Source organism: Botrytis deweyae, assembly GCF_014898535.1.
Source record: "Botrytis deweyae strain B1 chromosome Unknown BDEW_004, whole genome shotgun sequence".
Lineage (NCBI taxonomy): Eukaryota > Fungi > Ascomycota > Leotiomycetes > Helotiales > Sclerotiniaceae > Botrytis > Botrytis deweyae.
The window spans coordinates 751,651-773,720 of NW_024066211.1; the positions used below are offsets into that span (position 1 = coordinate 751,651).

General features: G+C 42.1%; 5 protein-coding genes across 5 annotated transcripts; 1 reads left to right on the top strand and 4 right to left on the bottom strand.

The window, feature by feature from the left end:
• Window positions 1-3,145: 3,145 nt before the first annotated feature.
• EAE98_002242 (uncharacterized protein) lies at window positions 3,146-4,482 on the bottom strand (the record flags this gene model as incomplete). Its single annotated transcript, XM_038949862.1, has 4 exons — window positions 3,146-3,626; window positions 3,680-4,244; window positions 4,302-4,329; window positions 4,384-4,482. The coding sequence occupies 4 exons, from the start codon at window positions 4,480-4,482 to the stop codon at window positions 3,146-3,148; spliced, it is 1,173 nt and encodes a 390-aa protein (XP_038813601.1).
• Window positions 4,483-7,952: 3,470 nt separating this feature from the next.
• EAE98_002243 (uncharacterized protein) lies at window positions 7,953-10,118 on the bottom strand. Its single transcript, XM_038949863.1, has 3 exons — window positions 9,720-10,118; window positions 8,839-9,665; window positions 7,953-8,715 (listed from the first exon to the last, which is right to left on the bottom strand). Exons 2-3 carry the CDS (start codon window positions 9,598-9,600, stop codon window positions 8,200-8,202), a joined length of 1,278 nt encoding a protein of 425 aa, XP_038813602.1. The 5' UTR covers window positions 9,601-9,665; window positions 9,720-10,118; the 3' UTR covers window positions 7,953-8,199.
• Window positions 10,119-10,523: 405 nt separating this feature from the next.
• Window positions 10,524-13,178, bottom strand: EAE98_002244 (uncharacterized protein). The gene is made up of 2 exons (XM_038949864.1): window positions 12,084-13,178; window positions 10,524-12,035 (listed from the first exon to the last, which is right to left on the bottom strand). Exons 1-2 carry the CDS (start codon window positions 12,342-12,344, stop codon window positions 10,740-10,742), a joined length of 1,557 nt encoding a protein of 518 aa, XP_038813603.1. The 5' UTR covers window positions 12,345-13,178; the 3' UTR covers window positions 10,524-10,739.
• Window positions 13,179-14,054: 876 nt separating this feature from the next.
• On the top strand, window positions 14,055-16,719 carry EAE98_002245 (uncharacterized protein; the record flags this gene model as incomplete). The annotated part of the gene is made up of 2 exons (XM_038949865.1): window positions 14,055-14,139; window positions 14,231-16,719. 2 exons carry the CDS (start codon window positions 14,055-14,057, stop codon window positions 16,717-16,719), a joined length of 2,574 nt encoding a protein of 857 aa, XP_038813604.1.
• Window positions 16,720-19,692: 2,973 nt separating this feature from the next.
• Window positions 19,693-20,352, bottom strand: EAE98_002246 (uncharacterized protein; the record flags this gene model as incomplete). The annotated part of the gene is made up of 1 exon (XM_038949866.1): window positions 19,693-20,352. The coding sequence occupies one exon, from the start codon at window positions 20,350-20,352 to the stop codon at window positions 19,693-19,695; it is 660 nt and encodes a 219-aa protein (XP_038813605.1).
• Window positions 20,353-22,070: the final 1,718 nt, after the last annotated feature.

Below are 22,070 nucleotides of genomic sequence, written 5' to 3' on the forward strand. Positions count from 1 at the left end.
AACCGTCAATCTTTTCCCAGACATCAATCCCTACTTGTTAGTGCCAGCGGGAAGAGGCTTTTGAGAGGCTCCTGCTCCGTACACTACTGAGACCTTAGATGAACAGGGATTCAACAACAGATTCCATACCCCGGGATATAAAATAACAGTGGTGGCTTCCGGTAAGGCTTTCTTGACCATTCTCGCATTCTCGCCATTATAACTAGTCTCCAGATCCGGACGAGCAACCCTGCTGGCCTGTCCTGAGAGTTTTTGGATTTGTAACCATGCGCGCCATGCTTGCTATGGAAGCGAACCAAGATGGGTTCCACAGGATGTAACCTTAAAACCGACAACGTGTAATCTAAAATCCTTGTGTTGAGTAGCCGCGGGGAAAGAGATGTTGCAGTGCATACTACTGAGGCCGATTTGAATCATTCAGCATAAATCCCAAAAATAGATTTTTGTCTAAACTAAAAATATATTTAGAATTTAATAGTATACTTTTATATTGAAATATTCAATTTAGTACACAATCTTAAAGGGATTAATAAAATAAAAAGAAAAGAGATAACCCTATTAATTAGAACTCAAAAAATCTATTAATATAATTTTTTTTCAATTATTTCAAAAATTGAAATTCATATTTAATTTAAAAATATTTTAATATATTTGAATAATAATCAATTTTTAATATTGAATTTTTTTATTTTTTAAGTATTATTATATTAAATAAAAATTTCAATTTTTGAAATAATTCAAAAAGAATTATATCAATAAATTCCTTAAGTTCTAATTAATAGGTTTATATCTTTTTCTTCTATTTAATCAATTTCTTTAAAATTGTATACTGAATTGAATGTTTTTTTTAATATTGATAATATTATTCAAGGTTTGATTAGTTAACCTATTAGTGGCTTGATAAGTCATTAATCCTAATATTTGAGATATCTATAACCAACAGATTTATTGATTAAAATTATATTATATTGAATATAAATTTCAATTTTTGAAATAATTCAAAAAGAATTATATTAATTAATTCCTTGAGTTTTAATTAATAGAGTTTTTTTTTTTTTTTTTTTTTATTAGATTTTTTAAAAATGTATACTAAATTGAATACTTTTATTAATATTATAAAAACTAACTAAAGTTATATTAATCATATAATTTAAACAAGATAAGTTTAAGCTTTAAATAAGGAATTTTTACTAAGCTTATCTCGCTTATTTTGTTTATCCTAAAATGATCTATACACTATAAGGAAAACTATTTAAAAAGATATTTTAAATATTAATATACTTCCTAAAGAAATTTATAAAATGAATTCTAAAAACAAATAAATAAAGTTAACCCTAAAAGCTATTCAATAATATAATTTATTTTATAAAAAAAATTTAATAAGATTGAATCCAATTATTTTTTATAAGATTTCTATAAACACATTATACAGATTCTAAAATTTCTTTTTTTATTAAACAAAAATCTATATTTGGGATTTATACTAAATGACTCAAATCGGCCTCAGTAATACGCCTACCCAGTACCCACACCCCTGGCACAGAGAGATGAGTAAGAAAATCTTCACTCTTCTGTTTATCAATCGTAACGGCTTAGCCAGTCAGGGAAAGGGGAAGATACACCAAGGATGGAAAGTACCGGCCATCTTATGAAATGAGTGATTTTATGACTTTGATCTGACATTATCGTTACCTCCATCCCTTTTCGACCCTGACTCGAAGTCGAAGACCCAGGCTTGAGCAAAAGTCGAAAGTCGAATATTGAAATATTGAAATCGGCAAGTATCGTTCCAACCTCCATCTAGACCAGTAAACGAACGTGGTTAAGCCGTCTTGATCTTACCCACTCAGTTACCGTTACTTACCGTTGCCCATCGGAATTCCGACTCCGTGGTTCTTCCCCCCGCCTTCCCCCCGTGCTAGCCGCTCTGACCAGATGTTCCAAGTCAAGACATTTATCTACTCACGCGCGAATACTTAGGTAAATTCGTCTGTATCTACGAAATGCAGTATAGTTCTTAATTCTTCCTGAGCTTGACCTTCTGACTGGATATCCAACACGAAGAGCGTACCAGGTAATTAGGCTTTTGGGACAGATCTGGAAAGGTAGTGTCGATGCTCGAAAACTAGCTTGTCTGCATGTCACTCCGGAACCATCTGAATGTGAGTGCAACGTAACTTAGCCCTGTCGATGCTTTTGGGTTGAACTTGAGCCGTCTCGCCACTGCAAACCTACCGACACTAAGGTAAAGGTGGTCTGATATTTTATAAATCAATGAACGATAGCCGCGAGTACCCAGTATCAACGCGCACTTAGCTTCTTGAGATCTTAGATCCCAATACAACCATACGTACATGGCGGGGTAGCTCAACAGCTTCCGATTGATGGCCAGATCTAATGATTAAGTCTACCCCTTCATTGAGCCCCGTCGATGAACAATATTCGAAACTTGCCACTCGCACCTCACTTCGGCGAACTCCTTGTGCTAAGGCATTATTGACAGTTTTGACGTGCTTGGGAGGTGTAGTGGTATTGCAGATGTACCGTACCACGAGTCTCATGTACACATTCGATGCTCGGAGTGAAGTTCCCGGGCTATACTAGAGATCATCATGTGTTTGAAAATAAGTTGATTAAGATATCTGGCTAGAGCTTATTGCCATTAGATCTTCTTGGAGTCAGTCGATTGCTCGATAATCTATTGGAAGATGGGAACGACATGAAATTAAAGTTCACTAATTGATCGCGTGCAAACTGCAACACGGTAGTACAGTACCAACAACTCGGCCCTCGGATCCTTGGTTACACCTCCCCTAGGTATGGTTTTCATCACATGCATAGATGGGTAATTCAAGCCTCAACACCATTTTCAAGAATAGGTTACTAAAAAAATAATTTTTGGTATCTAATTGCAGAAATCCAGACCTGGTCTTCGTCTCATGTCTATCGGGCCCAAAATGGCCTCTGTGCATAAAACCTCTAACCCAATAAAAATTAACACCATTTCAAAATGCTCAACGCCATTCGCTATGCTGTGGTATATCGTGATGCCCAATTTCACTCCGTATTTCGTATTCCGTACTTCGTTGAAGTCCGTTTCAAACCAAATCCCACTCATTCAACCGGCACTCCCAAAACTCCTTCTTTACCAATCAGGTAGAGGGGGGGCACCTCGTTGTGCCCTCCATGCATTGCTTCTGTCCACAAAATCCCGGCCGAGTAGCCAGCCCCATCGCTCTAATAAAGGTTGCGAAACTTCCCATGATATCTCATTGTAGGGATCGTCTCCCCATATGATAATTTGCCCCGTGTCATCCGCCTCTCCAATGCAACTTCCAAAGTCCCGAATAAAACTTAGCACTACATCTCCAGCTAAAGTCATCAGTCGTTCTCGCAATGAAGGAGAAGCAATCATATCAATAGCGTAATAGTGAGCTTTTTCGAGTTGTGACTTGTTGGGCTGGAGGGTTGGAGGAAGCATGTCAGTCATGGAGCGCAGAAGGGCGAGATGACGGTCTGGAGAGGAGCCATCCACAATAGAAGGGTCGGAAAGGAGTGGACGGAAAAGTTCTCGAATCTCAATGCAACATCTTTTGCGATCGTAAGGCACCGTAGCCATCAAGACACTTCAGACCGTTAATACCACCCATAAGCTGCGTCGTCCATAGGAGCTACTAACTTTTGTCTTGAGGAAGATGCCCTAGGTTGTTGGTCGGTAGCGTTGCCGCTGCCGCTGGCTCGAGGGACGCTTAGAGAGGGGTGTTGAAAATTTGAAGGCCCCATTGCAGATCGAGCATTCCGTGTGTATCCTGATGTATCAGGTGAGCTTTGTGAGTTATGTGGACGGAGCCCGGATTGATGTACCATATATGGCTGAGAAGATAAAGCAGCCGAATCGGCATATGCATATGTGGATGGTGAAATCATCGTAGATGTCATTGGTATTGAGCCCATCGACATCATCTCTGAGCTTAAAGAAGCGGGGGGACTACCGGCATTGGAAATAGATGCGCCAGAAATAGATGGGGATAAAGAGTACTGTCGATGATCGGAAGGAATCTGTCCTACTGGTTGAAGTAGGAGACTTTGTGTCGTTGAACCGTATAGTTGCGCCCGAAGAGTTTCGTTCTCTCTTCTGAGTTCGTCATTTTGATATCTCAAGCGCTCAATCTCCTCAGACTGCTCCGAGCTCTGTTCTTTTTGGGCTTGCTCGAGGTTCTTGAGGTGTTCCTTTCTTCTTCGGCCTGGTAAACTCATGATTAGTTTTTAGTTACTCGTCATGTAGATCGTAGAGTGCATACGGAATTCTCTTTGTGCAAGACGATTGTACTATAACTTCTTATTAGTCTCCGTATAGTAGTTGCCTATGGGAGAGCAATATACCTCGCGCTTGCGTTCTTCTTTATCCGCTGAAGAATCCATTGCTGTTGAATAAAAATATTGCCTAGAGTCGTGGATGGTGGACGTGAAAGTGGTGGCCATGGTTGTGTTGGGTGATGCCTAGATGATATATAACAAAAGCGGTTTGGATGGAGAAGGAAAGTGAGTTATATCAGTCATTCCTTCTGGTCCGCAGTCAGTGAGATCATTTTATCCTTGAGCATTTACATCCTACAAAATATGCCTCCTAGGCGCATGGATCCATACCTCTCCCATTCAGGAATGGGTATCGTGCTAATATTCAGCCTTGAATCGCCAGGACTATCCCTGATCTTGACCAGAGGTGGGGGAAGCCACCGCTTTTAACAACAAACTCCACCCGTTATAGTCTCCAGGGATGGGCGTGTATATTCCCATGCGCTTGAGATTTGACTCGACTAGGATTGGTTTCGACATAAGCGAGAAAGTTAGAAACTCATTTCTTTGATGATTCGTTGAAGGAGTCAAGCGAATGCGAGTTCTGGCTATTGGCTCTAGCGTCACGGAGTGTGCATGTACTGAGGTACTCTCTCTGTAGAATGCCAAATACAAAGTTTATACATGCTTACACAAAGTGATAAATCACCACCTCTTGAAGGAAGGAAGAACCCGCGCACTAATAGTCTGCTGTTCTTGTTTGCTTACTTTAGCTTTTCAATGTGTGTATGTAGCTTTGTTCTCAGAGGTTTTTTGGTCAACTATCATTACCATCCCAGTATTGTCGTACAAACAGACTAACTTTCAGCGTATTCCTGTGATCTATCGACTGTTGAATCATGAGAACTGCATCTATATGATTAGCTGCACTAGCAGACACTTGGAGCTTCAGTATGGGGTTAGAGTTGATGTTAGCTACGTATCCTGCAAATCCAAACACTCCAAGCCGTGCTATTTTCGCACCGTGACGATGATCCTGGGCTGTATAACTGATGTGTTAACCTCTGTAAGGCTAAAAGTATGATGATCCTTCGAGGTGATTTGTCTAGAGGACCTCAGCTCCATGAAAGCTTTGAAGGTTTTCCAAAACCCGACGGAGCCAATCAAAGCATTGCTCAACACACTAATCAGCAGCTTCGAGCTAAATTGAGCTAAATTAATCCAATCCAGAGCTTCACAAATGGGAAAATTCTTGATTTGACAGCCTACGGATTATGGTAAAGAGCTAGGATTGGATTGGCATCATCACCTCGGGGTCAGATCAACAAATAGTCATCAAGTTTTATGGAACAATGTCAGATTCTGGAGACAATGAACAGCATGTGCCATGTATATCCGGGCCTGCATTTTTTGGGGGCAAGGGCGTACATCCGGTGAATGTACTCGGGTGTCCCAGGTCCATTAATAATATCTGATACAATTATTCTTACTCATTGTTAATTGTGGCATTGACGTCGAATTAACGTTGTCGCCACACGAAATCGTAACCCAGCAAATGGGAATTTATATGTTGCATCGGGTATTTTTAGAAGATAGGTTTAATTGTCCCTGGTTCCTGGAACTGGACCCAAACCTGAATTTGCCTCATCTAAATGGTGTTTCCAGGAGTCGCTGCACCAATCCTATTCGTGCATACAACCAAACAACCTTTGATTTCAATCTCGATTCTCTAGCGATAAAAAATTGAGGATGTAGTTCGTTCTGAGTCAAGTCAGTAATGCAAGACATTTCGTCGCACAAAAGGCACCGAAATAATCTAAGACAGGCTCAAGAGGCGCAATAGCTATCAGCCTTGCCTGCTCTAGTAGGATAGTGTGATGTCGAAGATATGGGGTAACGGTCTACAGTTGATGGTGTCAAATTAGTAGCGTGTGAGATTGTGGTAGTACCGACTGAAGAGGGTTATGTGGTTAGATCGTCACCGCCGCCCATGATAGATTTCAAGTGCTGATATACCTAAGGTAAGCATGCAGATTACACGTCACGTATAAGATATAAGATCCAACAACGGTGTTGTAATCTCTAGAAGGTCGCACAATCATGATACAGTGCATGGTCGTACATGCTTGAAACGCACTCTGAGGTCAGAACCCAAAATAGGACATCCATCTATTTTCTCTTCTTTTCTTTTCTTCCCTCTCTCTTTTTCTTCGGGCTGAAAACCCAACGGCCTGCCCCTCAAGAGCTACTTTCTTACTGGTGTTTCTTGGTGCTGTACTTGAGAACCGCTTAGTTGTGGCATTGACTGGTTTGTATTGCTTGGCAATCCTTCAACATCTTGATGGCCCATTCCACGATTTAGTGCAGATTTTGGATAAGCATGAGAAATGGGGATTGGTTGCAAAGGAGTAGACTAGCAGCTCCTGACTATAATTCAACTAAGGTTATGGTAAGAATCGGCGTAACGCCCCGGAGCGCTACCTATGCTCGAGTAAGTACACGGCCCAGAATGCGGTAGTAAATCAAAGTTTGGATTTAGGAAGTTTGCCTGGCGCTAATCGCAAAGGAGTAAGTACGGTACGAAAACTACTACTGGCTGCTCTCCACTTGATATCCACTCGATCTTGAGCCTCGAAACAATTTAATCCCGTTGAGGCATGAGTTGCATACTTTCTGGCCGCATGAGTACACGTCTGGATTTTCTATCAGGACTGCTAGTTCTGTGATTCCCTCTCAACACACTGTCAATCTTTTCACTATTTTCACTATCTCGAGATTCGCTACAGTTATCCGAATTGGGCAATTCGAGCTAGGCGATAGACTGGGTGACGGTTTGAGTACCTATCTGGCAAATACCGGCCACTGCCATGGCCACCACACAGATTGACAATTCAGACTGCAGATTTTCGGGGTTCCGTAAATTATCACACCGGGACAGTTGCCACGCGAAAGTTAGCCGCCAAATATAGATCATTTTGGCTGTGACAATTTGAATCTAGCGAATCTCCGGTTCTGTTCCTCTGTTGACAACCATAGCTGATAGCCCCGGCAATGCAGGAAACATAGGTACCTATGTATGATGCAACTAATAAACCTAAGAAGAGGATGTGGCCGTGCATCTCACTGGGTGATGGTGCTAAATGAAGGTATGAATATAGATCTCTGGAATCATGAGCCGTGTGGCACAAGCACCGAGCAATCATGGCGGCGTCCTTTCCCATGGATCCAACGGATAGGCCGTAATGCTACCACACGCGGGAATATTAGAGAGGCGTAAGCCGAACCTTCATTTCCATCAATACAAAGGGAGGCGAAACATCCATAACTCGATCCCTATAGTACGGAATCTTGTCTGATCTTGTCTCATCTTGTAAGGCTGATTCGGTATTGAATATGTAAGATGAACTTCTTAGGATCAAACGAGGCAGTTACCGATGAAACATCCACATTACCTCTTCTAATAAGTCCTTTCCCTAGTTGATCTTCGTTTGCGTACAATACTACATTTGGAGCTTGAGCCTAGGTACTGGCCGATCCCGAATGTCACCTTAGCATCAGGCTTAACCTATGATACCCAGTCATCAATTTAAGCTTGTTTTACTATGTTGCTTTTGACATCTCCTCTCGGTTTTTTCAGTGAACCTTGATGTGAAAAGGGTGCAGCGACAGCACGGTATTTGCTTTAAAGTGTCTATATTGCAAATCATCAACCTTTCTTTAATGGTGAAAATCAAGCTATGTACTTTTGAAACTTTTTAACTTCATTAGGTATCTCAAAATTTTGTCGTTGAAGACTCCAGTGTTCCTACCGGGCTACGCTGCTAGGCGTTGAAGCCTCATAAATATGCAAGTCGATCTAAATAAATTCTAAATGCATGCTGTGCATCAATTTTTGGGGGATAGTTATGCGTCCTGCGCCCATCTTCGCTCTCTCAAGGACATTTCCTTGCCAGAAGCCGCTCGACTACCATCATTTTCTCCTCTCCAGGCCCAGTATTCTCCCAGTCTGATTTCTGCGTATGCAGCATAGTCAAAATCGATCTGAGATATCGTGGCTTGGATCAATGCCCAAATTCCCCAATAGAACCCTGGAACCGCCCTGAATACATCTACTTCGGTAAACATTTTCTGAGCCTCTGCTTCTTCGTCGCAAGTTTGCTTCAATTGAGCAAAATAGTTTCGAATGTATTCCCGAATGAAATCGAGTCTTTCTGCGCGCGTGGGCATGTATTGATGTTCGCAATCAAACCCTCCCCACTCCGCGAAATGATTGGCAATATCAAAAGCTGCTGGAGAAGGAGTGGCATATTCGTAATCGATGAAACTGACTGTTTCTACTGCAGCGGGGGTAGTAGTGCCAGTGGGTTGGGGTTGCACGATAACATTACCACTTAGAAGGTCGCAGTGGGCAAATACGAGCTGGAAAATGTCAGCACGGTTCTCGGCGGCAGGATGTTACAGCGGGAATTGCATCGTTATGCTAGCACTACTTTGCGTCCAGAGACAATTATGATCGCATCGGGTTTCACGAAGGTCACTCACACTATTTTCACCAAGACCAGGTCGATTGCTGAGCTCAGCAACCAGGCGATTCAGTTCCTTTTGCAAAGTTGCCTGTCGAGTCTTTTCTGCCTCTGATCCCACGGGAAGTGCATATATCCATTTTTGCATCACCGTCCAGACATTAGGGGCTGGTTTTCCAGGAGCGGTATTGTCAATAGCAGATTGGAGAGCAGGCTCCACCTTGCTCAATGCAGCTGGAAAAGCAAATTGTTCACTACCATTTATTTCTGTGGGTTGGACCTCATGATTCGTCGCCAGACAAGGAACAACCGCATGCCACTCTGCCAATCGTCTAGCTACTCCACGCCAAATCCTTTGCTGTCTGAGGTCTGCTGGACTAGTGACCGCTCCTCTAATGAATCGATATAGCATTCCATTCTTAAATCGGGCAAGTAATGCTGGTGCTAAATTGTATTGCGTTAGTAACTCGTGATTCTGAGTCTCACGTTCTCGGTCGATAATTAAATCGGTTCCTTGGCCATATGCCCGCAGCAGAACTGCCTCGTTATCAATCTCTTCCGTGGTGAGCCCAGGTCTCTTGTTGATAACCTTCAATAATGTGTTTGTTATGCCATCCGTAAATCGTATGAACTCGATTTTCCCGTCAGTTTGTTCCCATTCGGGGCGCAGGGTCAGGATTAGACGTAAGGCTGATGTTTGAGACTCGGCGGAGTTATAAGAGAGAGGGATAAAGCGGATTTTGCCAATCGAAGATGTATTCGGCGTTGATATTGTGGCCATGATGTTTGTTTACGAAAGGAGCCGGCCGCAAGCGAAAGGATTCAAATCGATGCAGGCTCTTTATGCTGTTTCAAATCTATTAATAATCTGCAAAATGATAGGATTCAAAACGGACCTACTCGAATTGGATTTGTCTTTGATGATAGGACTATGAAGCCCTGAGGGGTGAACAACGTTTGTACGCGACTGACCTACAGAGAACAGAGTTGAAAATGGATTCTGAATTTCGGCAGGTATCGTAGGTTTGAATCCCGAACTCTCTACGATATAATATATTAATATCACCGATATACGGTGGCTAGAAGAAGAGGAATAGGGGTGCTCTCAAAGAACACTTTTGCACTGCTTGCGATTGTTCTGTGCGTGTAGTTTCGAGAAAGTAACACAATGTTAATCAATTGAGGTTCAAAATCTTTCTGTTTGGTCCTTTGAAGTATTATATTACAAGTAGACAGTGTTCCAAGAGAAAGGGTCAAAATAAAATGGTGAATAAGGAGAAGATTAGTCCAAGATGAGGGGATTGTGAATTTCCTGTTATTTTCCAAATAGGGTCTCGTGCTCTCTAGGAAGACCCTGAAAAAAGATCCCGCTTATTAGGTAGGCCCAGGAACATTCCGCATAATCTCAACAATCAGGAAGGTGAGTTTCCCGCGCTAGACTTGAATCAGAATCAATTAGGTAATCATTAATTATTTACATGTGATTGCGATTGTGATTGTGAATTTATGAGATCGTTTGGTCATGGTAATTCTTTTCAATTACTACTACCTAGGTACATCAAAGTCTTGTTGTTCAGCTAAGATTAAGACCCCCTTGAGACAGACTCCTCAATATCTTTTGTATTCGTTCTTTTCCATCAGAATTCGTCATATCTCATAAGCCATTAGAGATCATATATATATATATATATATACAGACAACAAGATCTTCATCGCCGCAAACATGAACATGATCTGGAAAGCAAAACTAGGCATCACCTTAATGATGATATCTATTTGTGTTTGTTGCATACGTCATTGGTAGTATCCAATGAATTTAAATTGATGTTGAAATCGATATAATTATGTGTGTGTATATATGTATGCCTCCTCTCTGACATCTATTTTGAATATACCGGGGTATCAATAGCATAGGTATTTCTAAACTCTCTGTAAAACCCAGAGCCCCTTTGTGGCTCGCTTCACACTCTCTGTTCTTGTCATCTGCCTTCTCATCGGAACATTGGCACCCTCTTCAGAATCTTTCTCTTCGCCCTGTTCCCTTTCTCTTTCCCTCCTTGCCTCGTCCTCATCCCTTACTTCTTTCTCCCTTTCTCCCTCTCTTAAGCTCTCCAACTCCTTGATTTTCCAAGCCCTCAGGCCCCACATACACAGTGCAGCTCCTATGTACATACATCCTGCATAGACCTGTGCGTGTAGGTATATATCCCCAGATGAGGCTCTCAACTTTAGTCCAATTGGCTCAGAAAAAGTGCAAGGTATCACAAGCACTAACCAAATGATAGATAGAGCCGAAGGAAGGACTTTGAGACCTACTACTTCTGCACCCACCGGGGCAACAGTGGCCCAAAATGTGCCCGAGACAGTTCCGACAATAAGAGCAAAAAAAATGAGAACTCCGTATGATTTAGCGAAAATCCAAATAACGAGACAGAAAAGTCCTGCTAGGAAGGTACAAGTGCCCGCCATATTGATTCGCCCAGTTGCATCCGAAAATGCCCCTACAAATGGCCGGCCGAGACCTTGACCAAGATTTAGAATAGCACCAATAACCGAACCTTGCTTGGCTGAGAGACCGATACTCCTCGCGTAATTAGGCAAGGAGAAGAGAAGAACAATGTATGCGAGCATACTGAAGAATCCCCATCCAAGTAAAAGGAAGAATTCAGGCTTCTTGAACAGTTGTATGTCAAAAGCTTTCTGGACAGATCCAATCGCATGGTTTCGATCCCTGACCAGAATTGTACAAACGGTGTTTACTGCAAAAGCCAAAATAGCCAATACTCGGAAAGCCCAGCCGAGCCCAATGGATTGAATCATTGCATTTGTTGCCAAGGAATATATCAAACCTCCCAGTCCACTTCCAGCTGCTGAAATACCATTGGCTAAAGATCGACGTTTCGAGAACCATTGTGGGACCACTCCAACACTACCTACGAAGAGGAAACCCATACCGAACCCAAAAGCGACACCTTGTGATAGGAATAGATGCCATATCTCATATGCAAAAGAAGCCCCAAGAAGCCCAGCGGTTTCGAGTACAATACCGATGGCTAGAGTGACTTGTGTTCCGAATTTGCGCGTACAGCTCGTGGCTACCGGTGCGGTGAGGAGGGCTAAAGAAATCGATAAGCCGCCAACGAACGCATATTCAAGGGAAGTTGCGCCAGGAAAAGTATCACTCGCAAGGTAGTGAGCAAGGAAAACGCCGTAAGACTAATAGATTCATTAGCAACGAAAAGCATAGAAAGCTTGCTCACTGACACTATTGACTCCCCAAGTATGCCCGTTGATCAGAAATACACATGCCACACAAACCCAGCCATATCCGCCATCAGGAGGTACATCCACTGGGTTCGAGTCCTCAGTCCTTTCTGGGTCATCGGTGTAATGCCCTCGATCTTCCGCCAGAAGATTCTTATCTGATGGGCCCCTTCTATCTTTGTCCACATTCTCCACCACATTCGCAATGTTCATTTCGTTGTTGTCATCTCGTCCTGACCGCTCATTGTTGATGGCACTCATCTCACATAGAAAGGTGTATCCTTGAAGATAGATACAGAAGGAAAGAAATTAATCGAGAAGAGTGTAGATGAGATATACACGAAGAAAGGAAAAAAGTACCGATTAAAGATGCAAGTCCATGAAGATAGGCTCAAAAGAAAATGCGAAGGAATCTCTGCATTTGAAGAAGGCAATGACCTTCCTACTCACCGGACCGGCGCATCAATATGATTGTGAAGGGCGCAAAAGTTTTAGTCACGAAATGCATTTTCTTACCTGAGCTTTATCTCCCCGCGAAGCTAGGTAGCCAGAGCTATTCCCTAACATATTCACTTGGGTATGGGTAATGGGTATAGAATCGGGAATAAGAAACTAAGAATCCTTCTTCAGTAGTAATAATTGAAGCCGAGGACCCGTCCATAGCATTCGCCACCAATCAATTTGCTTGGCCATGTAGACTGTGGATACCTACGAGAATGTGCTGGGTTTGTTGTGAAGAGATGTGTGGGTGATGACGGTAAAGATCATGTGTGTATATTGGATGTAGTAAAGAGGGTGAAGAGGGTGAAGAAGAGCAAGATGGAGAAGATGTCAGGTCAATGTTGTGGTGTTTGGCAGAAGGAAGAGGGGACAAGGGGAAAAGGATCAAGAAGAGAAATGGAAAGTTGATGGCGGAAACGACCAGTACGAAGGTATGGATATGGATAAGTTGTGCTGCTACACCGCCTTCATTAGCCAGGATCAATTTGGCCTGGCAGATTGATTCCATTGGTGGTAAAATAAAAGCGGTGTAACATAACTTACCCATGCGGTCTCGCGGTGTACCTTATCTCGCTTACATAATCTATCATTACAGAGCCATTCGCTCTCCTGTGTATTACTAAGCAGCCCCCCTTGCTGTATTCGCTGTTCCCGATGCGTTTTCCCAAAATTCTCCATTAATTGGATCCATAACATACGGAATAGAAGAAATCGAGGAAATCGAGGAAATCGATCGAAACTTCCAAAGCTCGAGAAGAAGAAGAAGAAGAAGAGAAAGAGGACGAAGGATTCAAGTACATAAAGTGTATTCTATAAGGTTCTGATTTGGGAAATCATGTCTCCATAATTTAGATCTGATCTAATACCTAGGTAGGTACATTTTGGAGGCTCAAGTCCAAGAGAAGCTTGTTGCTGAGACGACTGTTTAGCCTTCAGCCGATTATTGACTTCGGCGCGATAGCAAGAGAACCAACCTCCACCAGGTAGGTTGTACTGTGTGATTTGTATAAGAAAACATGGAATGTTTGAAGAATCCAAAGTGATACTTGATTTTCTCCCTGTTACTGTCAACTTCATATTCATCAAAGACCTATAAAAAAAAAAGTATATGTTATTATTGTTATTGCTCGTCTCTCTTTGCTGTCTCTTTTGTTGATAAACATTGTATTCCTTTTTACCTTCCCCTCAATAATTTCATCATCATCATCATCATCATCACCACCCTCCTCCTCTTCCTCTTCCTCCTTTTTGCAACCACACTATCTCGACGATATCCTAAGCAATACGCACGAATCACGCCTCGAATTATATCTCAAACATTATCACAGATACTTGGAACTTCCACATTGGATAGAAACTCTGACGCAACACACCGCCAACAAATCCTCGCTACACTGCCATCGATACTTAAAGCTTCTTCGCCAAACTATAATTTTTTGAGCCAACTTTCTTCACCTTCTGATTTTTACAATGTTACTGAGAGGGAAATCTAAGGAGCCAACCGACCATAATGTCACTCCTCCTGGGCCATCATATATGTCAAACGATCAATTTGGTAAGCTCGATCTATCTTGTCTTTTGTTTGCAGCTACCGGCAAAGCTCAAGTCCTTGAGAAATGGTCTTGCTTCTTACTGACAGTTGATAGCGGATTACTTGGCAGATTTAAGAAACAATCGTGTTGCTCGCCCGAGTGGCGCAAGGCCTCCCCCTCCGAGTAAACGGCGACAATCCAATTCAATATCATCGGTATCATCAGTTATCACCCCGCAGACAAATGCCCCACCAGAGACCCCAGCTTCTGTCGATCCTCAACCGCGGCCCGGAAGTTCATTTTCTCGCAGACCAACTCGGAATTCCGTTGGGTCATATTCTTCGGTCAGCTCTAGAGCAGGGCGATCGCTTGTTCAACCACCTCAAGAGCTTCCTCTCAAACCCTCCGAAGTTGTCCCCAGTGCTACATATATCGAACGAGGTCTAAGATGGATGGAAAAGGAGGAGGCAGCGTCTCTGCGAGAGGCTATGGAGGATATGGATATAAAAGGGGAACACGACGACGAAGTGCGGATCCATAAAGCTGCGCAAGAGGAAGCATCCGAGTTGGTCTACACGCACCAGTTTGGGGATAAGTTCAAAAATCCTGATGCGCCGTATCGATACAAAGACCATTTAAGAAAGAACAGTTATGCGCATGCAAGGACTCAGAGTGTTGGACGAATCGCTAGCCCTGCTGTGCCTACGGAGCTTGCTAGAGATGCAATTCCAAGAAAAGACTCAATTGTGAGCGATGAAGAAGGACCAAAAAACCCCGTAACTTCAAGGCCTTCCTCCCCATTGAAAAACAGTATTACTCCAGAACCAACGTTAAGTGGATCCCTAGATACCGGTCGAGATGCAATGGCTCAACAAGCTACGAAGACTTACGGCAGTATTAGCCGACTACAAAACGGAAGAAGAATGAGCGGCGGTGGTAAAAGGAACATTAGCGGCGAAATCAAAGGCAGCTTTACTGGTGAGCAGATTTGGGAGGAACCCCAGCAAGAAAGCACGAATGATTCCGATCGTGGTCGACCCATGGATGGCCGCCCAGCCTCTGCTTTACAGATCAAGCCTCGAAATCCCCTAAATCGTGTTCAATTTTCCGGGGATGTTCCACGATCCAATAGTACCCCGCCTGAAATCACCAAAAAGCTATCCACAACCGAGATATATAAAAATCCACCAACACAGTCAAGAAATCCTGCATATACTGCAAACATGCCACCGGCAAATGAACCAGATGCTGAGAAGGAAGAGATTCCCAAAAAGAATGGGGTTGAGATCAGAGGTGAAGATATACGTCAAGCGACAAGCATGCGTCTTAGTGATCGCAGCCCCAAACTCCCCACGCCCACTGCAGTCAGTGATAAACCTGGCCGTCCAATTGTAAGCTTTGACAAAAACTGGAAGCCGCAGGAGGCTGATGACAAGCCAGAAGTGCGAAGAAGATCGCCGTTCGATCGCCGGCCAAATAGCCAAAAGCAAAGCCTACCTGCTCGACCAGGTCCGACGCCTGTCTCATCAAACAAGGATTTTAGTGCACCGACCCAAGTGAGCGTCCCGGTTCCTAGTATAAGTGTCTCAGAATCAACACCGTCAGTCCCTACCTTAAAATTTCCTGATTCCCCTCAAATTTCTATTTCGGCTCCTAGTGTTCCAACGATCATTGAACCGGGATCAAGCCCAACCAAATCAGCACCGGCTGTACCAACGATAAATATTCCAACTATCAACGAGCCAGTATCTCAGTCCGTACCTCAGATCCCCACGATTTCGGAGCCTGGTTCGTCACAATCAAAGGCAAGACCGCTTCCAGATCCCAAAACTGCCTCAAAACGCCCCAATCCACGACAAGCCCCCGCGCCAATTCCTCGAGGCCACTGGTCTCCCGCTGCAGGTAGTCGAGCTACAGCAACTTGCCATCAGTGCCAATTACCAATTGAAGGAAAAGTGGTAGCTCTCCGTGGTGTACCCGAACGGTTCCATCCGGAATGTTTTATCTGTTTCACATGTGGCACCGCTCTTCAAGACCTCGAAATTAGCCCCGAGCCCGCCGTTTCTCGCGCAGCACGTCTCGATCGTATAAAGCGTCGTGCACATGGAGAGACGATCCCTGATACCGAGGGTGAAACAGAAGCCGAAGACGGAGATGCTAGGTTACGATTCTATTGTCATCTCGACTGGCACGAACTCTATGCTCCTCGCTGTAAACATTGTAAAACCCCTATCATCGGTGAGCATGCCGTCGCACTCGGGGAACATTGGCACTATGGTCATTTCTTCTGCGCCGAGTGCGGAGATCCTTTCGAACAAGGAATGACGCATATAGAAAAGGACGGATATGCCTGGTGTCTCTCATGTCAAACCAAACGCACAGAACGCAAAGCCCCAAAATGTAAGAGATGTAAGAAAGCCGTCTTAGGTCAATACGTACAAGCACTAGGCGGCGAATGGCATGACGAATGCTTCCGATGTGGTCATTGCGCGGGTGGGTTCGATGATGGGCAGATTTTCCCTTGTCAGAGAGGAAATAAGGGTGAGGGTGGGGAGGTAATTGTACTTTGCACGGGATGCATGGAGAAAGAATTAAAGCAATGAAAGGTCGAATGACTGATGTGTATATGGTCGGATCTGTATTTCTTGTCTGTCGTTTTTTCACTACAGGGCTTGGGTGGATTGGGCGGTTGTCTTTATTTCATTAGTGATGTCTTTTGCAAGCATGAGCGATCGCGTTGGGTACACAACAAGCAAGCAAGCATTTTCTTTTGTGCATACATACGTTCCTTTTGGGGGTATAGTAGTAATGAGAAATGGGAAGGATCATTTGACAGTATGCAATTCTCAATGGGTGATGTGATTCCATGTAATTATCCCATTTGGCTCTTACATCTCCATCCTTTCTGAACATCATGCCGAGTCATGCGCTCAGTGATCAAGCAAGGAGGTGGGTGACATGATGATATCTTTTTTCAAAGCTGTGGTTATAGTTCAGCGGGTTCAGATAATTGATTCCTATCAGCGCTCGTGATTCTACTTATTTATTGTTGGTTATGGGTGTATTGTGAAAGATTGGGTCTAGAGGTCTAGAGTCGAAAAGATAGGAAGGGTTTGGCTCTTACTAGTGTGATGAGATGCTTCGCTTGGAAGTATATGGAATTTTGATGGTAGGAGAGAAAAAAGAGATAGCTGAGAGCTGAAGATGAAGATGAAAATGAAGAGTATGTTGATGAAGAGTGAGTTGATTGGATATATATATAGAGAGAGAGAGAGAGAGAGTTAGTATATATAAATATAGTATATGCAGAACATGAAATTACAAATCTTAAGATTGATACTCTAGCAATCGATTCAGATACTAGCTACTACATAGGTATACCTACGAAAAAGTAGTTTAATTCTCAGTACCTAGATTGTAGTAGTAGTAGTAGTAATAGTAGTAGTAGGATTCAGAAACATGTAATTCGCTAAACTCTTTCTCGTGTTTGTTGTATTAGGTAGGTAGGTGAGTAGGTGCTGGAGTATTGGAGTTGATGATATTTTTAAGGGGAGGGGGGGATTAAGGATTTTGTGAGTGTAGAGTAGAGTAGAGTAGAGGTTGATGGGAAGGGTGTGAGATGATGGGTGAAATGGTAAGAGTGTGGGATAGTATAGAATGAGATAAAATGAATAAATAGGATTAGAAAATCGAATCGGATTAAAGATCCATGTGTGTTTTTTATGGCACATCTATCTAGAGAATCTTGGAATAGGTATCAAGATATTAGGATTTATATTCTTTATAACAAGGAGTTAGGTAATCAGCTTGTAGGTGTGGAGTAGAGGTTAATAGGAAGAGTGAGTGTGCGATACCTAGTGTTGGGAATGTGGATTTTGGAGTTTGGGATGGGATGAGATTGAACAAAATAGGATAGAATAAATAAATATAATTCACAAATTAAATTATTTTGAAACTTAAAGATAGATTTTATTATATAAATACCTAGATACATAGATACCTATCTAAAGAACAGAACATCGATGCATATTGACATCCCATTTCTAGAGGATGGACGAACGATCGGATTGATATCCTTACGAGCGCATCAATTGATTTGAGAAGTACGGATTACGAAGAACAAAGATGGAAGTGAGATATTGTTGAGGACCTCGGGTACCTGGTAGGTAGTAAGTAGGTATGAAGAGTACGAGATGAGTTGACGAGATTAGTGAGTCGGATTTGAACATGATGATTGGTACTTTTGTATTGAATGTGATGATGGATGGGATGGATGGATGGATGGAATGTTAATAGCTATAGGGAATTATGCGGGTATATGGATATGTGAGTACAGATATTGACCAGGAAAGGTGAGGAAAGACGAGATAGATGAGATATAAATGCAGATATAAATATAAACATATCACAATCCCACATGGATATTAAATCTACCTATCTACATACCTAGAACCTTCTTTCCCCCCCCCCCCCCCCCCCCCATCATACGAGATAAAAATAAAGCTACATACTATATAGGTATCGCTGATAGGAAATACTTCGAGTGCTGTAAAGTCCTCAGTAATGAAGAAGAAGAAGAAGAAGAAGAAGAAGAAGAAGAAGAAGAAGAAGAAGAAGAAGAAGAAGAAGAAGAAGAAGAAGACTATTATGCTATTATGACATAATTATTAGTATATCAATAAAGCAAGCGGTATTGGATATAAGAATGATTTGAAGATTAAATATGAGTATGAGATTGATATGTGGAAATTGCTGATTTGGAGATTTGAAGATATGGAGATATGGAGATTTCAGCAACGTTGAATGATTCTGAACTCTAATTAATATATCCAAGATCACAGACCTCCATTCCATCACCATCACCATCACCATCACCATCACCATCACCATCACCATCGTCGCTGACAAAAAAAAGCTTCTACCTAGAAAACTACAGTTGGTTACAGGAAGTAGAGTGGACGAAACATGTATAGAGAGAGAGAGTAATGACATGAAAATATAAAACTAGCACTCGGGAATGCGAGTATTCTTTGATCAATTCATCCTTTCCGCGTGTATAATAGAGAGAGAGAACTAGGTGTTTAGGAGCGCAACCTCATAGAAACAAGTCCTTTCGCTTGACACCTACACAAACTTATGGGATCCCGAGTCAACTTTTGTAATGCCCGTGGTGGATTTTGAAAGGTTGTCATGGATCTGTCAAGTGGCGTTTATCTGATGGAATATGGCCACTAGTGCCATCAAATCCATCTTGCCGTGAACTCTGCTGATACTTTTAACGAAAGAAGATCTTTTAATATCCTGGATTGGTCTCTAAACACGGAAGCCCCTATGCAAGTGATACACTATCGAATTTTGTCTCGGAACTATCTAGTTGTGAAGATGAATCGCGTGGAGCGACAATGGATTTGCTTCCCGATTTCAACTTCCGTTGATAATTGGCATTTTGCAGAGACGGGACAGTTTTTCATGGGAGATATGCGCGTATACAAATGAAGAGATGATAGGTGAGTGAGACTTGGCGAACACGGGGCATTGAAAATAACCGTATGACAATCGATCTATGGAGGAGAGACTCAACCACGATATCTAGCAAGTTCCTCTTCATATCTTCTCACGTCCCTTGCCTCCATCTCCTCATACACTCTACGTTCTCCCATACCCAACGCTTTCCATTTCTCGCCCAAGATCATACCAAGTTGTCCAAATGAGGACTGGGGATACTCCTGGCGAACACTTTCACGATGATCATTGGCGAAGAACATGTAAGCGGACATTCCTCGTCTAGGCGCGTTGGGATCTTTCCTCTTGTTTTCAAGATCGATGCGTTGAAAATGTTTTGCAAGGTTCGAGGGGGACGGTTGATTTATGCTTGGGGATATGGCCTTTTGCTTTTGTCGTTCTTGCCATGCGTTTCGTTTTTCTAATAAGTTGAGTCGTGATTGGTGAACATTGGGGCTGGTGGGTGCTACGGAGGAGGATGAGATTGATGGGCTATTATGAGTGGGGATTCCATTATGTAGAGGGCCTGAAATCAGAGTAGGTGTGATGCGCTTTTTGATCTTAGGAGGTGTGACTGAGGATGGCGAAAGATTGACGGGGATTGACTGTTCTTCAATACTCCCATGATTGGTAATATCAGAGGTAGAAGTCTGTTCTATTGAGTCTGTAAGAGTGTGGTCTGTTAGATCAGCACTCTTGCTAGTGTCGGTAGAGCGACTTGAGTCTGCGTCCATTTTAATGCAATGTTGTCAAATATATATATGTGTGTCTCCTGATTGATCAACTTGGGATGCCAACCGACTCGATATTTTCATGCCCGAATCTCTGGAACAAACAATGTAAAAGGATACCGAGCAGATATTTACTCAAGTATCTCGATATTTATACTTCATCTCAAGACTTTTGAGGATTCTCTCATTGCCTGCATCTGGGTTGTAGCCTAGTTTTGTGTTGATCTGTGCGTGATGTCAACCTGGAATTCAACCTCGTGACTACAAGGGTAACCTTACACTACTATGTGTATACAATTTGACCGCATCCAACGTTCATGAAGAAGTCAGAAAAGAGATCATGTCAAAACAGGAAGAAGACCCTTCGATATTTATCCTAGCTGAAGGATGATTTGCTCAATATGATCTCCACTTGGAGTCTGGAGGTAGAGGTAGATCTTATCGACAGAATACATGGTGATATTCAGTATTCCAATTGACTAAAGACCATTGCAAAGATACCTTTGTGAACCTGCGATCTCATACCGTACCATCTGGAGGAACTTCAATGTGCAAAACCATCTCAGTGTTCAAACGAATTTCAATGCTCAAACCCATCTTCATGTAATGTTCAAGTCCATATCAAGACTCAAGACCCCCTCAACACTCAAGACCACCTCGACACTCAACACTAACCTCATCTCAACATCCAAAATCAATCTGAACACACCAACCCATCTCAATATCTCAACATCTCAACCTGGTGACCCCAACCCCAACACCCAAATCGCAACTAACCAACAACAACCAAACTCATCTCAACACCCAAGCCTACCTTCCAAAACCCCATTACAGCGATTTAAACAATCAAGTCAATAGATATACACCCACAGAAATCCAAATACCAAATACTACCTACCTACCTACCTAGCCCCAACAGCCTCCAAATTGCGTATCAAAACTCTTCCCAAACTCCCATAACAGTGATAATATGAAACAGAGCAAAGAGATATAATATAATACAATACAATACATACCTACAAACCAAGCACCGGGACTTATTATTATCAAGTGTAACCACCTCTCCACATATACAAACCAACCAGTACAACCCTAATCAAACATCTTGTACATGATCCATCCAAACACTTTGTAGATGAAATCGTCGTACAAGAAATCGTCATACATGAATAATAAACCAAGATCTCATTCTACAATAAATAAATGATGCAGTCAGTGCATTCGCACTCGGTAAGGAATGCTAGGGGTAGAGGAGAGGATATAATGTCATATGCAATATGCAATATATATGAGTATATGGAGTAGTGGCACGTTCAATTCTTCAAGGATGGGATGGGATGGGATGCTTACTACTCGGTCACCTCGAGGCTGGGGTTTGGGTGATTGTACTGTCTCTGTATATAGGTAGGTACTTTGTTGATGTTTATTTGGGTAGGGATGAATAAATGAATAAATAAATAAATAAATAGATAAATAGATAGATAAATGAATGAATGAATAATAGATATATAATATATAGATATATAATATATAGATATATAATATATAGATATATAATATATAGATATATAATATATAGATATATAATATATAGATATATAATATATAGATATATAATATATGATATCTATATAAAATACATAACAAAATTTCTTTTATAATTCGCAGCTCGATATGCGTAAATAGTAGGTTTGAATTATTAGAGAATTTTCAAATAGATA

Coding starts and splice junctions, on each gene's coding strand:
- EAE98_002243 (XM_038949863.1), bottom strand. CDS start 9,600: ATGGCCACAATATCAACGCCGAATACATCTTCGATTGGCAAAATCCGC. Junction 8,716..8,838: donor CTGGTCTTGGTGAAAATAGT/GTGAGTGACCTT, acceptor GACATTTTCCAG/CTCGTATTTGCCCACTGCGA.
- EAE98_002244 (XM_038949864.1), bottom strand. CDS start 12,344: ATGAGTGCCATCAACAATGAGCGGTCAGGACGAGATGACAACAACGAA. Junction 12,036..12,083: donor ATACTTGGGGAGTCAATAGT/GTCAGTGAGCAA, acceptor TGAATCTATTAG/TCTTACGGCGTTTTCCTTGC.